We start from the raw sequence: 20,037 nt of genomic DNA on the forward strand, positions 1-20,037 counted from the left end.
ACTGAAACCACCACAAGTATTAATTCCACACACAGCATATATCAAAAGGACAAAACCAGGTTAAACATGCAAAACACAAGTCACTGCTAAGTCTGAGACTATGCTATCCACCGTCAGTTGTGCAGATAACATTACATGAACCCTGGAAGGTTCTTAAGTAATTTGAGTCACCATCAAAACATGGAAAACCTATATTTCTAAAACAAAGCCACTATTTTGCAAGCAAGCAGTAAAAATGTTAGGTTTATAATTGCTGGAATCACTGTAATTTAAAACAAGTCATCAGTTTCAGTTTGGAGAAAACATTTGCAGCCTGTCGCCCTTCCAAGGAAATAACTGTGAAAGATTAATAATCTCCCAAATCTTGTAGTGCTAGATATACACAAGAGCCCACCCACAAGGGAAGGATCCCCCAGGATCCCTACTGGAACATCTACAGAATGACCACAATAGCAGAAGGGGAGGAGAACAGCACAGCTGGCAACAGGGAGAACAAAGCTTTAACAGAAATTATTAAAATTAAGCTATTAAAAAATTCCATAGTATAAACATTAGAACTTTCTTTCGCTTTGTGAATAAAAGTAACTGTCTGTTCCCAAGATGATTTTTTATGTACAAGGGTCATCGACGAAGAGACAGGAATATAAATATCAGACGGGGAAAATAAAATGATCCTCTTAATTCTGAAGTTAGATGTATTTCATAGGCCAAATAGCAGGAGACTGGTTTTATATTAGATCTAAGGTAATACAGATATCAAATTACATTTCTGAGGCAGTATGCAGCTGTGAAGAGGTATCAGGAGAAGCCAAGTGGACTTCTCTACAGAAAACAGTAATTATATAGCTAAGCACACAGAAAGCATCCTGCTATTCTGGCAGACAGAACTGAAGCTGAAACAATCTGAAGCCTCAGAGGCAATCTAGCTTTGCTCAGATTGCGCACCAGAGAGTTTTGCCTGTACGTAATGGACAACTATAAAAACATTTTGTGTTAGTTATATGTAAATTGTCTTTTTACTCTTCCTTGTTATTTCCTACATTTGCTAAAACTTACTTTTAATTAGTCACTAAAGAAATACAAAGCATAAACATGTGTCTAGTGTTTTAAGATGAAAATTAACATCTATCTTTACAGTTAGCAATGTTCTGATACACCTATATTAATTTTACTTGCTTTGGAAAGAATAATCCTGACAATTATGAGTATTCGGCCACAGTAATAGAGATGTAGATGATAAAATACATAAGTCCATGATAAAATAGCCATGGGGAATGACCCACTTGGACATGACATACAGCCACTCCTCTCTGTTAATAAGTTGGCTACAACGTCACGCTTCCTATTGCTCCCTTGGGTGCAGGTTCCCACAAACAAAGTGCCGAGGTCACCACCAGTCTCTGAGACAAAGTAATCTATGGCCCTACAACTATCTCCTGGGAAAACAAAACAACAAAACAACAAAACAACCGAAGAACACTTGAGGACAACGACATACTTTGAAAATAAAAATACTTTAGTAACTAGAAGAAAAGTGTCTGTCTTTAAACACATTCTATTCTCAGTAGGTTTAACCAAGTGCATTCCAAAATCTGCTCACCCTTTGAAATTATTAAAAATCACAATTTTAAAGGAAGCAAATACAGCATTCCCTTAGGCTTAGGCTGTAGTTTTATGATAGAATGAGTTTGTTGGCAAATACAGCATGGGGAATTCCCACCTGAGCCATGTACTCTTGTCTACGTGCCCTCGAACATCAGCCCTTCTGCTGGACCAAGTAACCTATTTCTAGGCTCATGCCATGAATCTAACAGTTGTCTAATCTTGCTCAAATGTAACCTGCACAGCACAGGTCCACAGACAGCTATACTGGTCCTAACTGAAGAGGGGAGTGGGGCAGTTACAGCTAGGCGAGGATAGAACGTGACAACTTCCTTAGCACAGCCACCTTTCATGTTGTCAAACAGACAAAAATAAACCCAGCCCGGGTGCTGTCAGAAAGGAACATTTTCCAGTTGTTAAACATAATTATTGTAAGTGATCAATAATTGCCCATAGCATCCATTAAATTGTTTACCTATAGGCAAACCAGCGATGCAAACATGTTTAATGACACCAGATCCTTTTAATAATATAAGTAACTGAATTGATTTATTTACTTCTTTATATAATGGCTTCCCCAAAATCTGTAGCTATTTTAAAAATTCCATCCTCTTTATAATTTATGTTTGTGGCTTGTTTTCATGATGGAATGTTTTTTTCAGCTCAGAAGTCCAAGTTTAACCTACATTAAATCCCTATTTAAACTGAACACCCACATAAGCACTTCTCCCTACCAAGCACTGGACAAACTCTAACCCTTATGCAATCTACCTATGTGTCACTCACCAAAATTAGTAACACCAGTTTTGCATAACAAATGAATACAGAGATCCAGAACCCCACTCACTTACCACTCTCGTCAAGTAAGTCCTCCTCGTCATCCCCATCATTGTCCTCCTCCATCGCCTCCTCCTCATCTTCCTCCTCCTCCTCTTCCATATCCTCCTGTTCCAAGTCCGGGTCCAGGTCCGGATCACTCCCTGAGATTGACTCGTCTGACATGATTCCCAGTGATGCGCCTTGTGCATTACCTGCTCATGTTCTACCGTGAGGCAGCCCTGCAAGAAAAGAGGTAAATAATGAGCCCATTGAATCCCAACCTTTGAGCCTCAAGGCTCAAGATCATAGCAGGATTACTGTACATAAAAGCACAAATCTGCCATCAGTCTTTTAAATAACAGTTACATCAGGCTGCACAAAAAATCCTGTGTAGAAAATGGATGCCATAAGCAATGTATCATAATGATATCGGCCCAGCATTGTAGAGTCAGTATCAGAACCAATATATTGACTAATCCCTCAAAAAAGCACCTCTTTATTGGTATCCTTGACATGTACATACACAGCAGAAAGATGCCTAGTGTCAATGTCTGATTATACAAAGATGTAAAATAAATGAATGATGTGAACAACTTCAGAACACTACCATCCAAACGTGAAGCATAGCGAAAAAAGTCATTCACAGAATCCCACAGAACAAGAACTGGAGCTTGCTGCGCAACTCCTCTGCTACGCTACTCCAGTGCAACACAGCAGAAATCATGGTACAAAACAACAAAGCCTAAAGAAAGGGCCAAGGCAATCACAAAGTCACAAATTTATCTCTTAGCATCATGCACTGTCACTTCTGGACAGCAATGGGTACTCCTGGGTACTCCTCTTCCATACACAATGAATTATCAGAGAGGAGCTGCATAAGATGGATGTAAAGAAAGAGACACAACCAAGAAAGGAAAATAAAGAAGGTATCTTGATCTCAAGGAACATAAAGCAAAGGACATGTTCAAAAAATCAAGCCTCAGAAGAACTACCACCCACACATTCCCCAGAAAGCTTTAAAGAAAGACGAGGGAAACATTTCCTCATCACTCATTTTCCAGTGCCCCTTTACACCACATTTCCAATGTAAACTATAAAATGCTGGAGAACTAATCAACCACTTAAAATAAAAAAAAAGGACTTGGAAGCAGAGAAGGCAGCATAGATATCTACAAACACAGAAAAAGTCCATTTTCAGCTGCGTTTCAGCAGTAACTAGATGAGCTCAGAAACTTGAAGGTTAAAGACGCAACTCAACACCCCTGTAAGCAGGGCTGAAAATTTAACTGTCAAGCATGCTGAATTATTCCAGCTGAACTCATCAGTTCCTGCTTTGCCTCTCTCAGCTCCTCAATAACATTGAAGAGTGCCTGAAAGAAAATAAACACAAGGGAAGAACAGGCTTTGTAGAGATTGGTATTGGAATGGGAAGCCTTTTACCACTAGGTCCCAGGAGCACTTTGCCACTGGGCAGACAACTGAAGTCCCTACACTATTACACATGCCACACAAAACAAGTTGGCTTTGTCGAGCAGATGGTAGAAAAGGCCAAAATCTAAATTAGCTCAGTGGAACTGTGCCAGTTTACGCAAGCCAAAGAGATTAATTCAGCTTCTGTGGCCTGCTGGTAAGCAGGTACCGAGCCCTGCTGCTGTCAGCCTGCTGCAATACAGGGACCTGCAGCATCGCTTACTTTCTGATGTCTGGTGACTTCAGTCAGGGACTGCCGGCACAAATCAGTCTATTATCAGAAGATTTTCCTGACAAATGCTGTGCTGAAGTCTACAGGTATTTCAAAACAGCAGCTTATTTTTACTTTTAAATAGCAACCATGGTGCTCTTCCGGCTGATATTCAGCCCTAAAGGAAAACTGACATTGTTTCACACTTTACAGGTTGTACTCAAACCTGTAACCGTAAAGCTGCGTGTGTTTCTTTACATTTCAGGAGATGGGCAGTAGTGTTGCCTTTGTGGGTCTCTGCTGGTCACCTGGGATTTCAGAGAGACTTACTTATTCCCATGTTGTCTATACTGTGCTATAAAGCACCACGCATGCAATATGCTGGAACCCATATCAATAGAAGCATATTAAAAAATTTCCATGTTTTACTACCCCATTAAACTAAGCACCAACCCCCCCCAAAAACCCAACAAAACAAACAAAAAAGAAGAAATACAAACACTACTAAAATGGCAGGAATGAATTCTCATCTACAAACAGGAAAAGCAGAAGGGCTGAATGCCACTAAACACTCCAGGTCAAAGAATGACACATGATACAGTTTCTCCCATCAGCATCCTCCTGTGCCATCTCTCATGTTTCATCATTTGTCGCAGAATCTTAAAAAAGAACAAAAAAAAAAAAAAGAGGGGGGAAAAACCCCACCACAAAACACTTTCTGAAAATTGTTTAAAGGAAAGAATAGAAGTCTTTGTATTTCTATAAATAAAATCAAACTCAGTGGAGAGCAGCTGTATCTCAGATTGGAATACAAAAGCGCTCTAATCTACGCTTTATTTTTGTTTAGCAATAAGTACATGTTCTTTATAAGGTAACTCCCATTCAGCAGCCCCAGCCATATGCAGGAGAGTTAAAAAGAAGCTTTCAAAAAGACTTAATTAAATCTCGCAGAAGCTGGGTGAAACAAAGATGGTTAACTCCTCTGTGCCTATTGTCATGCTGCTGTCTGGCTTCCTCCCTCCCATCCTGCTCCTCAGCTCTGGCAGCTGCTCTCGATTGCATAAGCCCGGGGTCTCAGGAGGGCTCCCACCCTGCCTGGTGGCACTGGAGCACACAGCGGGGACATGGCAGGACAGGCAGGTACACATTACACACCACGAGACTGCCCCCGTTTCTCACACCGATCTGACCCAGTTCAGAGCCTTCCACCAAGGGGAATTACACAACAGGGCCAGATTGTAGCTGCCGCTACTGTTTCATGGCCGAGTTACTCCAACCTGCCCCGTCTCTTGCCTTTGCAAACACAGGCGCACCGTGCTCAACATTTAATCACCGTAGGAAGGGCACTTTGTGAGAGATAAACAGATTACCTTCACTAATCAAAGTTACTGTCCGTCTGGACTTTTTGGCTGTCCCACATTAAATTAATTCACAAACCCTCTGCCCTGCCGCAAAATGGGATGCTGCATCTCAAGCATTAAGCTGTAACGAGGGTTACCAGCACCAAGAAACACAAATGAAATCGGCTGCACCATGGTTCACCACAGAAAGCCATAACTCCATAGAATGCAGTGGCCAGTCCACAGACGGTGAGGCTCCTGGGGTATTAGGGGAAAAAAAATGAAAAATTCCTCTTGCTTACTCAGGGAGGAGAAAAGAGCTGTCATGTTTATCCTACCCAGGAAGTTAAACCCTGCAATCATCCGCACATCAAATTAACATCCAAGACAGCCTCTCTCTTGTATTATGTCCTGTCTTTCAACAAAGATAAAAATAGTTCCAAAGTTTTTTGGGCTTTGCTTTTTTAAGGTAGAACATTTCAGATAGTAAGTAAATGCCATGCGATGACGGCTGCTGCCTCCTCGGCAGGCACAGAAAGAAGGCCCAGCTCTGGATGAGGAAACTTCAAGAGCTTGCACATTTGGACACATTTCTGTTGTCCTTGTGTTTTTCTTTCACTATGCAAAGATTAAAAAAAATAGTCACCATTTCTTCTTACATATGAAGTAGAGAGAGTGACAGTTTTTAACTGCAGGGTCACACATGCCATAAGCCATGCTATTAAGTGAAACAGCAAAGATCATGGGATCTGGCAATTTCTGTACATCTCTGTACAACATCGTTATTTTCATCAGAGTGCTCATCAGCACTATAAAAACTAAACTATTATTAACTACTACAAATCCAAACAAGGAAGGATGCACGGCAGGGCAGACTAGAGTCCTTCCTCACCTGGGCAAGGAGGAGCAGGATTCCCCCGGGCCTCCAGGAAGCCTCCAGGTTTAACACTAATGCTACTACAGTGCTGAATAGTAAAGAGGATTCCATCACCTCTCCAACCTCCAGCCAAGCCCAATATCTGGGACTCATCAAGATTTGTCCCTTAAAGCCTGTTTTGTAACCAAGACCTCACTTCAGTCATTGTGGTGCCTGGCCATAGGAACAGGATTGAGCATGCTGGCAAATCACAAGAGGATTTGCACAGACAGTTTAATAAAACCAGGTATTTCAAAGTCAGTGCTGCATAACGCTCTTCACTTTCTGCTATATAAACTCATGTTTTATGGCAATAATGATTTCCTTTATCTTTTTTCTATGGCAGCAAAATGGTGGGTTGGTTGGGGCCATAAGATTCCTCTTATACACTCAGCTCACATACAAACACTTCAAACTGGATGCGTACAAAGGTAACAGCTGGCTCCTCTGGAGAAATCTCGTCTTTTTGGTAGATTGCTGCTAGCACAGATTTGGTACCTTATGGGTAGCCTTCAGTAACTAATGGAAAATTACTTTAAAGCATATAGATGCATCACTAAAGAAGTCATGACCTTAAGCTTCTCTGTACAATAAAAAAATCTTGTAACAGTTTGCAAGTAATAACTTGCAATGTTATTGCAAAACAGCAAGTAATACTCCTCTGTTCAATTCAAAAATCTAGTAAGAAATAAACCTGAGATTGGTGGGTTTGGACAGTTTAAGTCCTAACAAACATTAGAATGTCTCTATTTTACACTATGTAACATTAACATCTCTACTTCACATTATCATGTAAAAAACAGTGAGGGGAATCACCGAAAATGATAAACATTTTCTCAAAAAAGAGCCGACAGTGCTACTGACCGATACTAAACTTGCAGATCTTCTACATGTTTCTAACAAAGCGAACTTGAGTGTTTACTGAAAAACCCACAGGAACTTCTTTCCCCCAGCAATAACTCCCACAAATTGCCTTTAAAGCAACCCTTAATTGATTACTTCGTGATTTAAATCCCTTCTTCCTTCACAGTCTGAGACTGTTAGGACTCGAGCAATACAGTTTTTCAGCTGTGACTCACAGGTAACTGGTGGCCACACACTGCTAGCTGGGAAGGAAGCAAACAATTCTCCTCCTTCATTTCCTCTTGTTCAAATCACCACAAAACTAAGTGGCATTGATCCCCTCTATAAGTGATATGTTTACTTACAGGAATATTAAACTGAAGAAAAGAAAAAGCAGCAGCCTGTAAAATCATAAATTGGAGAGCATTTGCTTGCCCTGAACCAGCCTTCTGAGCAACAAGGGATACTTCTCCCCACCCCACATAAACATAGGCACAATGCATTTAGTCTTCGCCCACGTTTGAGGTATTAAGGAGCCCACAGTGATCTGTGGGGAGCAGGAATCAAGAATAAAAATAACAGACTGCTTTTAAAAACACTTCTGTGTATCAGTTCTGGGAGAGTTGCAGGACTTGCTCTTTTATTCTCTCTAGGTTAACAATCGCCTTCCTAAAAGGCAACGCACTACTAAAAACAGCCTGAAACTGGTTGTTCCCTGAGAACAAAATTAACAAAAGCTGCTGCAAGAAAGGGTGGGAGAAAGCAGAATGAAAAAAAACAACCAACCACCCTAAAACCAACCCATTAAGAAAGAAAAGGGAGAGCTAATCCTTCCCCTCTGCTGACATGACAGTGCTGGAATGGAGAATGTGACAATGAACATTACATAAGGCCTGGCTCCCACTGTGATCCCGAACAAAAAGAGCTAGCACGAGTCAATGGCAGCATCTGCAGATCTGCCACAACCTGAACTGGTGGCAGTGGCACACACCAGTCACCCGTCAGCTCCTGCAGGAACCTCCTGCCACAGGGTCCTTTCTCCCTGCATTCCAAAAGGGACACGGATACACCCTACTGCCAAGAGTGCCAACATTTTGTAACCTTTAAAAAAACCCCTCAACACTCTTCATAACATGTCAGTGCTCACTTCCACACAGATGTTGTAAGGCACTGACAAGCTCTTTACAGAGCCAGCAGATACGGGGAAACTCTTTTAATGTTTGTGTATAGGTAAGTATATAATCATTTCACTAAACAATGTTGCATTGCTTTTAGAAGCAATTTTATTTAATCATATTACAGTAGAAATTGACTTCCTATAAATCAACTGGAAGTGTTCTTTACCTGTGAACCACACTATCTCAAAGGGCAGTTTGTTCTGTGCTCCATAAAAGCTCAGGCTGAGGTAAGAAGCATGTGATTGATTTTGCTTCCAGTAATTACTGATATTCATCTGGATCAACACTATCACAAATGAACAAAAATCCTGTCTCTTACTCCGCAGAACCTCCAGTTGTTTTTAGCTCTGGTAACTTCTATATAAATGGCACTTGCATTCCTGAAAAGGTTGAGAAAAGGAAACATTCCTTCCTTGATCACTGTTTCTGCTTTTGAAGTGTCCTGGGTTCAGTGCCTGGGAAACAGCATTTCAACATAACAGCTACTTCCAAGTGTGTTTTATGTGTTTTGCCCATGGTGCTATAGCTATAGAAAAACAACCAGTACCTGTGAGGGAAGTAAAATAAAAAGAAAATATTTCAAATGATGGGGAAGACCCGATAGCATGGCATAGCACGTCAAGATCCCAAACTGTATTCAATACATTTTATATGGCAGAGTAGTTTGGGGCAAATTTGCCTACCCGCATTAATGATAACCATTCTCAAATTCCAAAAGGTAGATTTTAAAAATCAGCTCATGAGAGAGGTATGCCAAGCCTTCTCTTTGTGAGTATCCAAACTATGTCAAGACATGAGCCAATTCCCACAAGCAAGGAAGATCCAGATAACTGAAAGATCCCTCTAGGAGCTTAAGCTCTTGTTACACATACATAGGTGCCAGAGAAGAAGTTATGTAATAAATCAGGAATAAATTACATAAACAGAAGCAGTGGAACAGAGAGGAGTGGAAAGGCAAAGAGCTAACCCCCTTCTCCAGTAAAGATCAGTCACTGTCACTTGATGAAGACAAACTATGGCTTCGGCCATTGAGGTATGCTAAAATTATGGCTTACCTCCTTGAAGAGTATCCCACAGAAACAGGCTGAAATAGCCCATAAATAATGTGTTCATCTTTCAGAATGAGGAACACTGCATGCTTTCCCAATGCTGAAAGGCCTAGTTGATCTATCCTGTTTTCTCAGTATCACCCCATACACACACTCTTCTTCCTTTGCCTCCCATTTCATTATGGGGGAATGATTCACCGCTTTCGACTGTGCCTCTGCTCAGGAAACAAGCTTTCCCACCAGCAGCAGCAGTCCAGGGCAACCCACCATCTCCTCTGAGACAGACACCAGTCACATTGTGATCTGTTGATGACAGTGTGCAAAGTAAACACAACTTAACTCTTCCTTTGGTCATATGTCTGCATTTTACTAGAGAGAGCTGCAGAAGTCTGGGAGTTTGCTTTTGGTGCCTCATCTTTTCTTCCTTTTCAGAACTGGACTTAAAACCTGAGGTTCTGGTTGATGCAGTTTTTAGAAAAAGGAAGAATTTAACATGGGTTTGTTCCTCTTTATTCCCTACCCCACCTCCAGCAATGATAATTACACTAGCGACGAGAAAGCATTACTTATGCCACCTACAGTTTACCAAAGAGACTTGAACATCAGCGAAAAAAGAAAGAAGAAAACCAAAAAATCCTGAAGTAGGAGGAAATGGAAATAAACAGTTTTGAACTCGCATGATACAAAGATGACAATTAGCATATGTTAGACCCAAGTTGCTGCAGTCTGTCAAGCAATCAGACATTAAACTAATTTTTATTGGATTCCACTGTGGATTAAAAATCCATTAGAAGACTAAAAACTGTCAGAAACAGGGGTTTCTCTCAGAGTCATTCCTTCCAACAGAACATACTGCTTGCACAGTGCTGGAAAAACTTATATGCAGCACCACTTATAAAGGTCACTCTTCTGCTGGTTTTGAGAACAAAGTCACCAAAATCTGTTGATTTTTGCTTTTCCCACTAAACAGGACAAAATAAAACACCTACATGGATCCTTATCTATCCTGCACAAATATATTTGTTTCAATAACACTTAAGATTGACACTATAGGCAGCTCACATGGAAAGCAATTGGATGAAATAGCCTCCTGTGGTTTTGTCCTTAGTAATGGAAGCACCACCTTGGTTGCATTTTGATGGCTCAAAACCTCCCAATGGTTTGGGCAGGCCTGCAAAGGAAAAGAATGGAGCTTACTGCCTCTCACCACACAGTACTGCTAGGGGATCATTTGCATACACACACAGAAAACACCCCACTTAGAGATAATAGCTATTATTTCACAAAAGAGACTGAGCTATGAGTCTCATGATGTACGTACTACATTTTAAGCTTATAAATTAGCTTATAAATTTAGCTTATTGCTTGTTGGACCAAGTCCAGAGGAGAGCCATGAGGATGATCAGGGGCTGTAACACCTCCTGTATGAAGACAGGCTGAGAAAGTTGGGCTGTTCAGCCTGGAGAAGAGAAGCTGCGTGGAGACCTCAGAGAAGCCTTCCGGTATCTGAAGGGGGACTACAAGGCTGCTGGAGAGGGAGTCTTCATCCGGGACTGGAGTGATAGGACAAGGGGTAACAGATTCAGGCTTAAACAGGGGAAGCTCAGGTTAGATGTAAGGAGAAAGTTCTTTACTGTGAGGGTGGTGAGGCTCTGGAACAGGCTGCCCAAGGAAGTGGTAAATGCCCCATCCCTGGCAGTGTTCAAGGCCAGGTTGGACAGGGCTTTGAGCAACCTGGTCTAGTGGGAGGTGACCCAGCCCGTGGCAGGGGGTTGGAACTAGATTATCTTAAGGCCTTTTCCAACCTAAACCATTCTATAATTCTAAACTTGTGAGTGTATGACTCTGCGTACTTCAGCTTACTTCCAAAAGAGCTTTAAAAGCAGCACAATGAAAGTTTGGCTAAGGAGATACACAAATATTAACAAAAAGATAATACACCCTGTGGGTCACCATACCCTTTTGGTAAACATACCCAACTGTCCCGTCCCAACAAACGTTAACCAGGACATAAATTGCCATTATGAACGGGCACAAGCATATTCAGTGCTAAGACAGGAATGCGCAGTCGAAAAGGAACATACTAGGAAATACTAAAAATCACTATGGTGAATAAGCACCACAAGAGTCAGCTACAGAATTAGCTGCTGGCTATTAGACATGACTCTTTTAGAGTAAAAATGTCATTATCTCCCAAATGTATAAATCCTCTTTCATAAATGTTAGGAATGTCTTTTGTAGTACTTGTTCTTACTGAACAGACAGTACTGTATAGATATTCATACCCGTGCAGAATCCAAATGTTACGTTTCCAAGATTCAGAAGCAGAATGATACAGAGCATTCAGCTGTGATCTTTAAAAAACCTTAACCTTTTGGGTACGCTTTCTCTCAAAGTTGAGTGCAAGTTTCAGTCAACTGCTTTCCCCAAGTGACCACTTTTTCTATCCAAGCTCATTTAGCATCTGCAAATGCTGCCTGACTGGCAACCGTACCCCGTGAGCATGTACAGAAGGAACTGCAGGCAAGCCAGTTCTCCCAGCGTCCTGTTGACACGTTACCATCCCAAGCAAAGGGGACCATATGCTGTAAGAAGCCAACATCCCTGCACTCAGCTGCCTGTATCTCTCAAAATATAACAGGAACGGAATTTCTTGTCCCATCTCTATTTTTTCCTCCCCTCCTCTTCAATTATTAGCTGGATTATTGAATTATTAGCCTTGAACCAAGGTTGCCAAGTCATTTTACTGACTACCCATTTGTCTAATTTGTAGGAATTCTTGATCGTTATTGATTTGGGCTGAACTCAAATTTTAATAGTAACTAGAACTCCTCTTTTGACAGGAGTTCTTGGCTGTGATTAATAGCATTATTTAACAGAGAAAACTAGTTACATGGCAGGCACTTCCAGAGCACATATACTGGCAGCACTGTAAAATCTCACTCAATTTAATTCATAGATGTCTCTCTGTTAGGAATGAGGAAGGCAAATAAGAAAAGTTAAAGACTTCCTAGAGGATGAACCTTCTCATGACAATAAAAGTGTGTGTATGTGTATAGACAGATATATATACATTTTTTCACAGAAAGGTTCCACACCAGCAGCAGAGGCTAACTACTCTATCTCATTCTGTTAAAATCAGCATTCCACTGACCAGAAGTATTGATTTGGTTGAAATACAAGATCTCTTCTCTGGTTTTTCAGGAGCGCTATGGTAAGTACAGGAAAAAAAGAAAAGGCACTTCTTTTGTTTGGGGTTTTTTTGGTTTTTTTTTAAGAGAGAGTCAGAAAAAACCATTTTCTTACAGAGTGTGCATGACTAAGCAGATCACCCATTTCCTCAGTGTTCTGTGCTCATTATCTGGGTCTTCTTTCTCTCAAGTACTTAACTATTGCCATTATAAACAAATTCAGATTACATAATAAAAACCTTAGCTGCTCATATTCCTTGGAGAACAGGATGTGAAGTTACAGTGGACAGAAACTTAAAAATGCTGGCTAAGGTAAGTCCTACCATGCATTGTCCGGAGTTATGAGCCCAGATAAATCAGCTTCCCCAGGAAATTCTCCTCCAGAGCTAACAGGACAACATTCTAGGAAAAGTTCTCTTCTGGGATAACAGCTTTTCCCCAAATACCTCATCTCAAAAGCAGCTAACTTCTTCAAGCCCAAACCTTCTCTATTTTATGTAATAGTCATCTTGCCATCCAGTTTTCAAGGCAATTGCTTTCCAGTTTAGAGCTTGTGGTATGCTTCATCCACTAAGTGTTGCAAGGCACTGATTGTAAGGTTTATTTTTTTGGTCCTGTCCCCTCAATTTGTTGACACGTACAAGAGAAACTTAAAACCCAACCAATGACACCACTCCTACCACAACTTCTTGATTTAAGAAATATTCTTTGTTCCTGCTACCTCCCACACCCCAACGTCCCCTGCAGAAACAAGCTGACTTTCCTTATTTCCTATGCCTGGAAGCTTGTGTTTGGTTGCTGAGGTGCACTCCATAACCCTGGCACTTCTTTTAAGGAAGGAATATCTAACTCTTGCACTACTTCTGGAAAGGAGAAGCCAGAGCCAGCCACCTTCTCAGACAAGTAGCAATGCAGCAAAAGTAATCTAAACCTCTGGACAGTTACATTACGCTATGAATGCAGTTTCTTTCACTTTCATTCACAAGTGATGCAAATAATAAATACAAAGACTAAAGAGAGTGATAAACAGAAGATAGCAACCAAAACCTGATGCTAATCCTACCAATCAGAGAGACAGTGACATGCCCTGACATTGACAGACAGTTTTCAGATTTTGCAGGCACCAGAAGGATAATAAACATTTGGCCTTCATTAAATTACCCATTTTCCCTCTTGATGATTGCAGCTTCTCGGGCCTCAGACACACTCTCTGCAGCAGCTGCTCTTTCTCACCAGCACACCGCTCCTGTACTGCGCCAGCACAACTATCTGCATGGCTGAACAGCAAACTGATTCAGCTGAAAACCAACCTGGAAGCAAAATTCAGTTCCCATATGCAATTTACTACAAAGTTCCATGAACAGCTGTGCAGGCACAAAGGGAAAAACAGTCAGAGGGTGGGAACATGCAGCTCTGGGTATGGCCCAACCAAGCATCAAGGGCCATGGAGAGTGGCCAGAGTGCTGCTGCGGTACAGGGGAGGGACAGCATTTTGATTTGAGAAAGCGAGGTGGTCCTTGTGACGAAGCTTCCTTACCTTCAATACAAACACCAATCAAAAGGATGGTGCATGTATCTGAGGTGAGATGTGAACATCCTCATACTTAATCCTCTCAATTGTCTCCTCCTTTAAATAGTCATGGCATCACTATGTGGTTTGTGTGGAAAGGTATCTATTTCTGAAGTTCATTTTAGGTTTGGGGGTTTTTTTAATTGACAAATCAATGCAATTGCCACTCAAAGGACAAAAATATCATCAAATACACCAGGCAGTTAGACACCTTTGCTGTGCACATCTCTCTCCCCATAGCAAATACTTCTAAACTGCTCAGGGCTCAAGGCAAAATACGAATAGATCTCCCCATGTAAGTCCTTAATATTTAGCTATAGCCTCTGTGAACAGGTCCTTGCAATTACATTTGGGTACTGGCATTAAAGAGGCAAAGAAAGGATAAGGCTCCATTCTGGGGAGCAGGAAGATAACGTGCCCTGACCTAGAGAAACTGGTAACTAGCACTGAAACAATCTTCTCCAGGTCAGGGCAGGTCTTCTCCTAAATGCGTTCAAACAGAACTAATGAAAGGAACACCTCTGTGTGGTGTCAAAGGGAAGCAATGCAATCTGCACCATTAGAACGAATGGGTAATTTCTTTAACCTCATGAAGAGGAATTTGCTTTGGCCACGATGCCCTTGCCTGAGATCGAGGGCTAATTTTTAGTACCTGAATAAAAGAAAATTGCTTGCTTTATCCCTCTACCTTTCTGTGCTTTCATGTTGTATTTTATTACACCTAGGATAAGTAGATATTCCTGGGCTGTCCCAGAACATAGACCTTTCCCTGAGGTTTGCGGGGAATCAATATTTTATTTTATTCTTGAACTCAGACACCTTTGCTTTGCTCCCAATCTACACTATACTTTGCTGCTTGCTTAAAAAGCCCAGCTCCTGGCATGCACTGCTTTCTCCACTTGAGGACTAACCTTCCCACAAGAGCGGGACACCCCAACCCATCCTGTGCAACCAAGGGCCACTGTGGAGTTCTGGCCATAAATACCTACTGGTATACATAGCCTCTCACACATTCCCTGCTGGCTTTGTGCTTGTTTCACTTGACACTCAAACTTCACCCAAACTGCTCAAGAAGACATAACAACCTTTGTCATGAAGTCCTAAAAGCCTTCTCCCATTCTTTCTCCTGCTACCAATGAAGTTGCCACTCCAGAAACCACTGTTCTTGGCCTCCATTTACTGACTCAGGCCACAGGTAACCTCTTGTACATCTTACAACCTAATGCTAATGTCACAGACAAGCAAAGAGATAGCTGAGGAGAGACAGGTCCCCTCAGCAGCCATGAGAAAGACACTTGTCTGGTACGGACAGGATGAAGGAGTTCCAACACTGTAAGACAAAACAAAGCAGAAAAACCTGAAATCCCTATCTCCCAAGTTCTACAATCCTCCCCCATCTGCAAAATCTCATCCAGGCTCCTGGACAATTAACTCTGTTCCCCCTCAATCTTCCCTACCATAAATACTGAGAAGTGGAGTTAGCTGATAGTACTCATGGGGAGCAGCAGCATGAAACTGATGGGATTTCACAGAGAAACAGCCAAAAAATTGTTTGCTTCCCCTGTGCCCCATCCTTTTTTATTTTCTAAGACAGTAAACACAAATCAAAAAGCCACCCATGAAGAAAACAAAACCAAGAATCTCTAAGAGTTCAAAAAGCCCATCAAAGGGTAGGGTTGAGTTTCTTTTGGCTAGCATATAACTAACCCAACCTATCTAACCTGAAACCTGGACAGTAAAAAATGAAAGTGAGATTGCAGGATTATTTTTATTTAAGGAAAAGGCATCACAAATCTCAACTTTCAAATCCATTTTCTGTAAGGTAAAGGTGAGGTGTTTTTTACTAAGTTTTTAAAAACAGAAGTTGAAGTTCAAAAGGAAGATTCATTAGTTCCAGAAATCTAGAAAGAGTGTCTGGATCCAGAGTTGGATTTTTGGTACCAGTTTGGAGTTTCCTTAAGGACATCAGCAGAAAATGGTAGCTAAATTGCAGCTTCATTTTCATCTCTCACTCTTCCGCAGTTCTTGTGGTGCCATTTTTCCACAATAATAACAACAGTTCTAGTTAAATCAGCAAGACTTGGAAAAACTAGAGAATTCCATTTAAAATACATGACAGTATATTTTAAGGAAAACTATAATCCAGGATATTTGAAAACTGAAAGAGATTGGCAACAGATTTAGAAAAGAAGGATTGTTACTTTCAGAACCATTCTAGTTCACAATGATTACCTGTAAGAGAAAAATAAAAGACAAAGGAGCCTCAAGTTTAAGCTTTGTGTCCTCCTAAGTCTGGTCTGCTGTGGAGGCTGACAGCCCTCCAGAATGACATACAGAGCTCAAAAATGCTGTCTAGGCTATGACTGTAATTCATCATTGCTGCCTTTCTCTTGCCAATCACTGAAATCTCAGGGCTACACAACGAGTTGTATTAACTTTCTGAAGCTTGTATTGAGGCATGAGACCCTTGGGCCAGATGCAGGACTCCACCAGCCCTCTAGTGATGCAACTGCCTGCAACAGCCACAGGCAAGGAGAAAAATGCACACGTGGGGAAGGACTTTCTAAATTAACACATTCCTAGAGCAGAAGCAGCTGTAAAGAGAAGCCAGAAGATCACTTTTAAAAAAAGGAAAAAAAAAGGCGGGGGGGGGGTGTCATTGTAAGACTGCAAGTAAAGAAACTCTTCATTTATAACCACTTCTGTCTGTCTGTCTTCACTGCTTTGTCAGCAAAATGGGTCAGACAAGATAACAGTTAGGAGAGACACACCCCCTCTAAGAGGCAAGGAATTTCAAATATTAAGATATAACCAGCTTCCTTCAACAAAAGGATTTCATCTCTAAGTCTTTCTGCACAGGACAGCCCAAGAGTGCAAAGAAAAGAATACAAGACCTTGCCTGCCTTGATAAAATAATAATATAAGCGATAGAGGGGGAAAGGGAGCACTTGGCTGGAAAACGCTCCAAGGGGATGACTTCTTCCAGCAGGACAGTCTCTTTCACTGATATCAGTCATTTGCTATAGCGCCTGCCTTTCCCCAAAACCAGAGCAACTGAACATACATATTATGTCTGACGCTTGCTGCAAGCACCTCTTCTGCACAAGAGCTGTTTTGGTGCACACACCCATTTCCTACTGAAGTTGAGGGAGCACCTGGGGAAAAGCCCATCCAGCAGCAATGTGCCACAAGCAAAGCATCCAGCCGCTGCAGGCTATGTTTCCCACAGCTCTTCCTCCACCACATGACTGGGCACGCACTCATCCTGTGATGGGGAGAAGATCAAGATGCCTGGAAAGATGCCTACCAGGAGTAAGCTGCTGTCACAACTGGACTGGTTCCCATCATTCTCCCAGAAGGGTTTAGGAAAATCCCAACCAACTGTCCTGATGTGCCACCAAGAACCTGCAGGCAGATATTCCAGTTTGTTCAGGAAATGAAACAGCCATCCCTGTCCTTCCCCATACAGCCCCTTCCTTTCCCCATCACCAAAAAATACAGTGCTTCCCCTCAAAAAAAAAAAAAGAGATGGCAAACATTGATTTCATTGAAGTCCATGGTTCATATCAGTACATTTCTTCCCTTAAGACAAAATGAACAGCTATCATAATCAGATCATTTGACCAACTCCAGTCTGGGCAAGCAGAGAGACCTAGTCTGAACACAACTGGGCAAGATCTGTTTGGCATGTGCAAGTACTCTTGTATGGTTGCATCTACACTTGTAGATCTACAAGCACACATACAGTGTACCTGTGCGAATATTCCTCATGCCTATCCTTCAAATGATATTTCATCCTGACTTGATGACTTCAAGAGATAGAGACATCCTCATTTCCATTAATAGTTACTAGCATCTTCCTAATGCCTTCAGTGGTTAGTCACATTCATTGTTCACAATCTGTGCCTTCTTCCTAATTTGAAATAATCTGTTTAACTTCCAGGCACTGGCTGCTATCATAGTTTTTCCCACTAATTTAAAGAGCCCTTTGATATACAGCCTATTTTGGATGAAGAAAATTGAGTAACTTTTAAATACCTCGAGATAAGCTAAACCAATTGAGCACTTTAAGAAAAAGTTTTAGAATGAGTGACTTAATCAGCCAAGGAACACTTAACACTACATCTTTGTTGCTTTTGAACACCTCTTTAAAAACACTAATATTAAACCTGGTCAAAATATTCCCCAGCAGATCTCATCTCTCTGATCTTATTCAGTGTATCTTGTTACTACGGATATACATTAGTATTAAAAAAGTAATTAGCTTATTTTAGTAGCCCTCGTATCTACAGTGTTACTCTGAGGACTCACATACTGCCATGTACCTGCTATGCTCTTGCCACCCTTTCCAAGGTCACTGGTTTCTGGAAGCACAATTCTTTATTCTAGACCTACAGCCTGCAGTCTTTCCCATAACACACCTAACTGCTCCAGCTCTATAAAAACATATTTGACCATATTAGACCCAGTTACCCAAACAACTCAGAGGACACTGCACAGCTGCCATTCCTTCTTCATGCTTCACCACTCAGCGTAACCTTTACATAATCCACAAATTTGACAAGCTCTAACATCATGTTTTCTTCCAGGCCACTGATAAAAATACTACAAAGCCCTGGATCTACTATAAATCCCTGAAAAATCCTCCATTCATATTCTGTTTCTCACATCTACTATGTTTAATCTAGATTTTGACTCACTGAACATACATGAAATTGTATCTGTTAAACAAGATTCACGTTCCAACAACACCCTCATCGATTATCATTAGAGGAGGCCTGGGAATACAATTATCACACAAATCCCTTACGTAAGTGCATGTTTGATACAAGAGCTTTAATTACAATTTTTTGATCCTCCAGAGCACTGGCACTCACCAGCCATGTAACAGTCTCTTTGACTTCAATAATTTTGAGTGAATCCTACCACCAGCCCTCCTCAATCAGTTCCTTTTTGAGTAACATCCCATTCTCCAAGTTGACTTTGTAGGCTGCGTGAGCATCTCCACTCCACAATCCCTTTCCAGTTGTTGTCAGGTTCATAGATTTTGTTTGGTTTGGGGTTTGGTTGGTTGGTTATTGTTGCCTTTGGGTACGACAAAGAGCTAGAGCAATTCACATGAAAACAATACACTTTAACAACCTATTTATTCCAGATTCAACAACTCCAAACATAAACCCCCATACTTAATTGATGCTGATACCCTGGGTAAGACTTGAGTTTATCAGAGACTAAAGAAAATCTCTGATGAATCATCACATCTCTAAAATATCATTTCCACAGTTCTGATGGGCTAGAAAAGCTTTCTTTGCAAGCAAAAATTTTAGGTAAAAATTTTCATTGTTGAGGGAAGAAAGAACAAGTCAAGATTACGCTACCTCCACCAAGTTTCAATTCTTACCCATACAGTGTTTGCCCTACAAACTCTTTGTACCTGATCAGCCATATCAGCCAAGTAACGGAAGGGTTCTGCACTTTGTTAATCAATTCTGCCCCTGCATAGCTCCAGTTCTTTGTTAATTAGATCAAGCTAGCTTTCCACAGAGAATGCCAGAGTAAAGTTATCTGCCAAATCACTACAAAACCTCTTTAACTGTTTTTGTAAGTTTAGTGCCTCTCTTAAGGCTCTCTTATGTAAAGCATTTTGTTTTCACTGTTAGACCTCGATCAAAGTCCTCCTCATGTTCAGCGTAAGTTTTGATCTATTTGTAACACAAGAAAGGATGTGGGTATCTTGAGCTTTTCCAACTTGGATTTTCTACTCATCTGCCAGAAGCAGTCCACCAGCGTAGAACCGGTTACAGCAGCAGAAGAGAGCTTCTGTTAATATGCTTAATTCTTGGCTAGA

General features: G+C 41.2%; 1 protein-coding gene across 4 annotated transcripts in view; it reads right to left on the reverse strand.

The window, feature by feature from the left end:
* The window catches only part of RAD54L2 (RAD54 like 2), a 78,856-nt gene that overhangs the window by 52,589 nt on the left and 6,230 nt on the right, over positions 1-20,037 (reverse strand). For all 4 annotated transcript variants that reach the window (XM_030501320.1, XM_030501321.1, XM_030501318.1 and 1 more), the window contains exon 2: positions 2,454-2,660. In XM_030501320.1, coding sequence (XP_030357180.1) covers positions 2,454-2,604 — 151 coding nt within the window. In that variant the 5' untranslated portion in view covers positions 2,605-2,660. The remainder of the gene's footprint in view (positions 1-2,453; positions 2,661-20,037) is intronic.

Source organism: Strigops habroptila, chromosome 11 (assembly GCF_004027225.2).
Source record: "Strigops habroptila isolate Jane chromosome 11, bStrHab1.2.pri, whole genome shotgun sequence".
NCBI classification, from domain to species: domain Eukaryota; kingdom Metazoa; phylum Chordata; class Aves; order Psittaciformes; family Psittacidae; genus Strigops; species Strigops habroptila.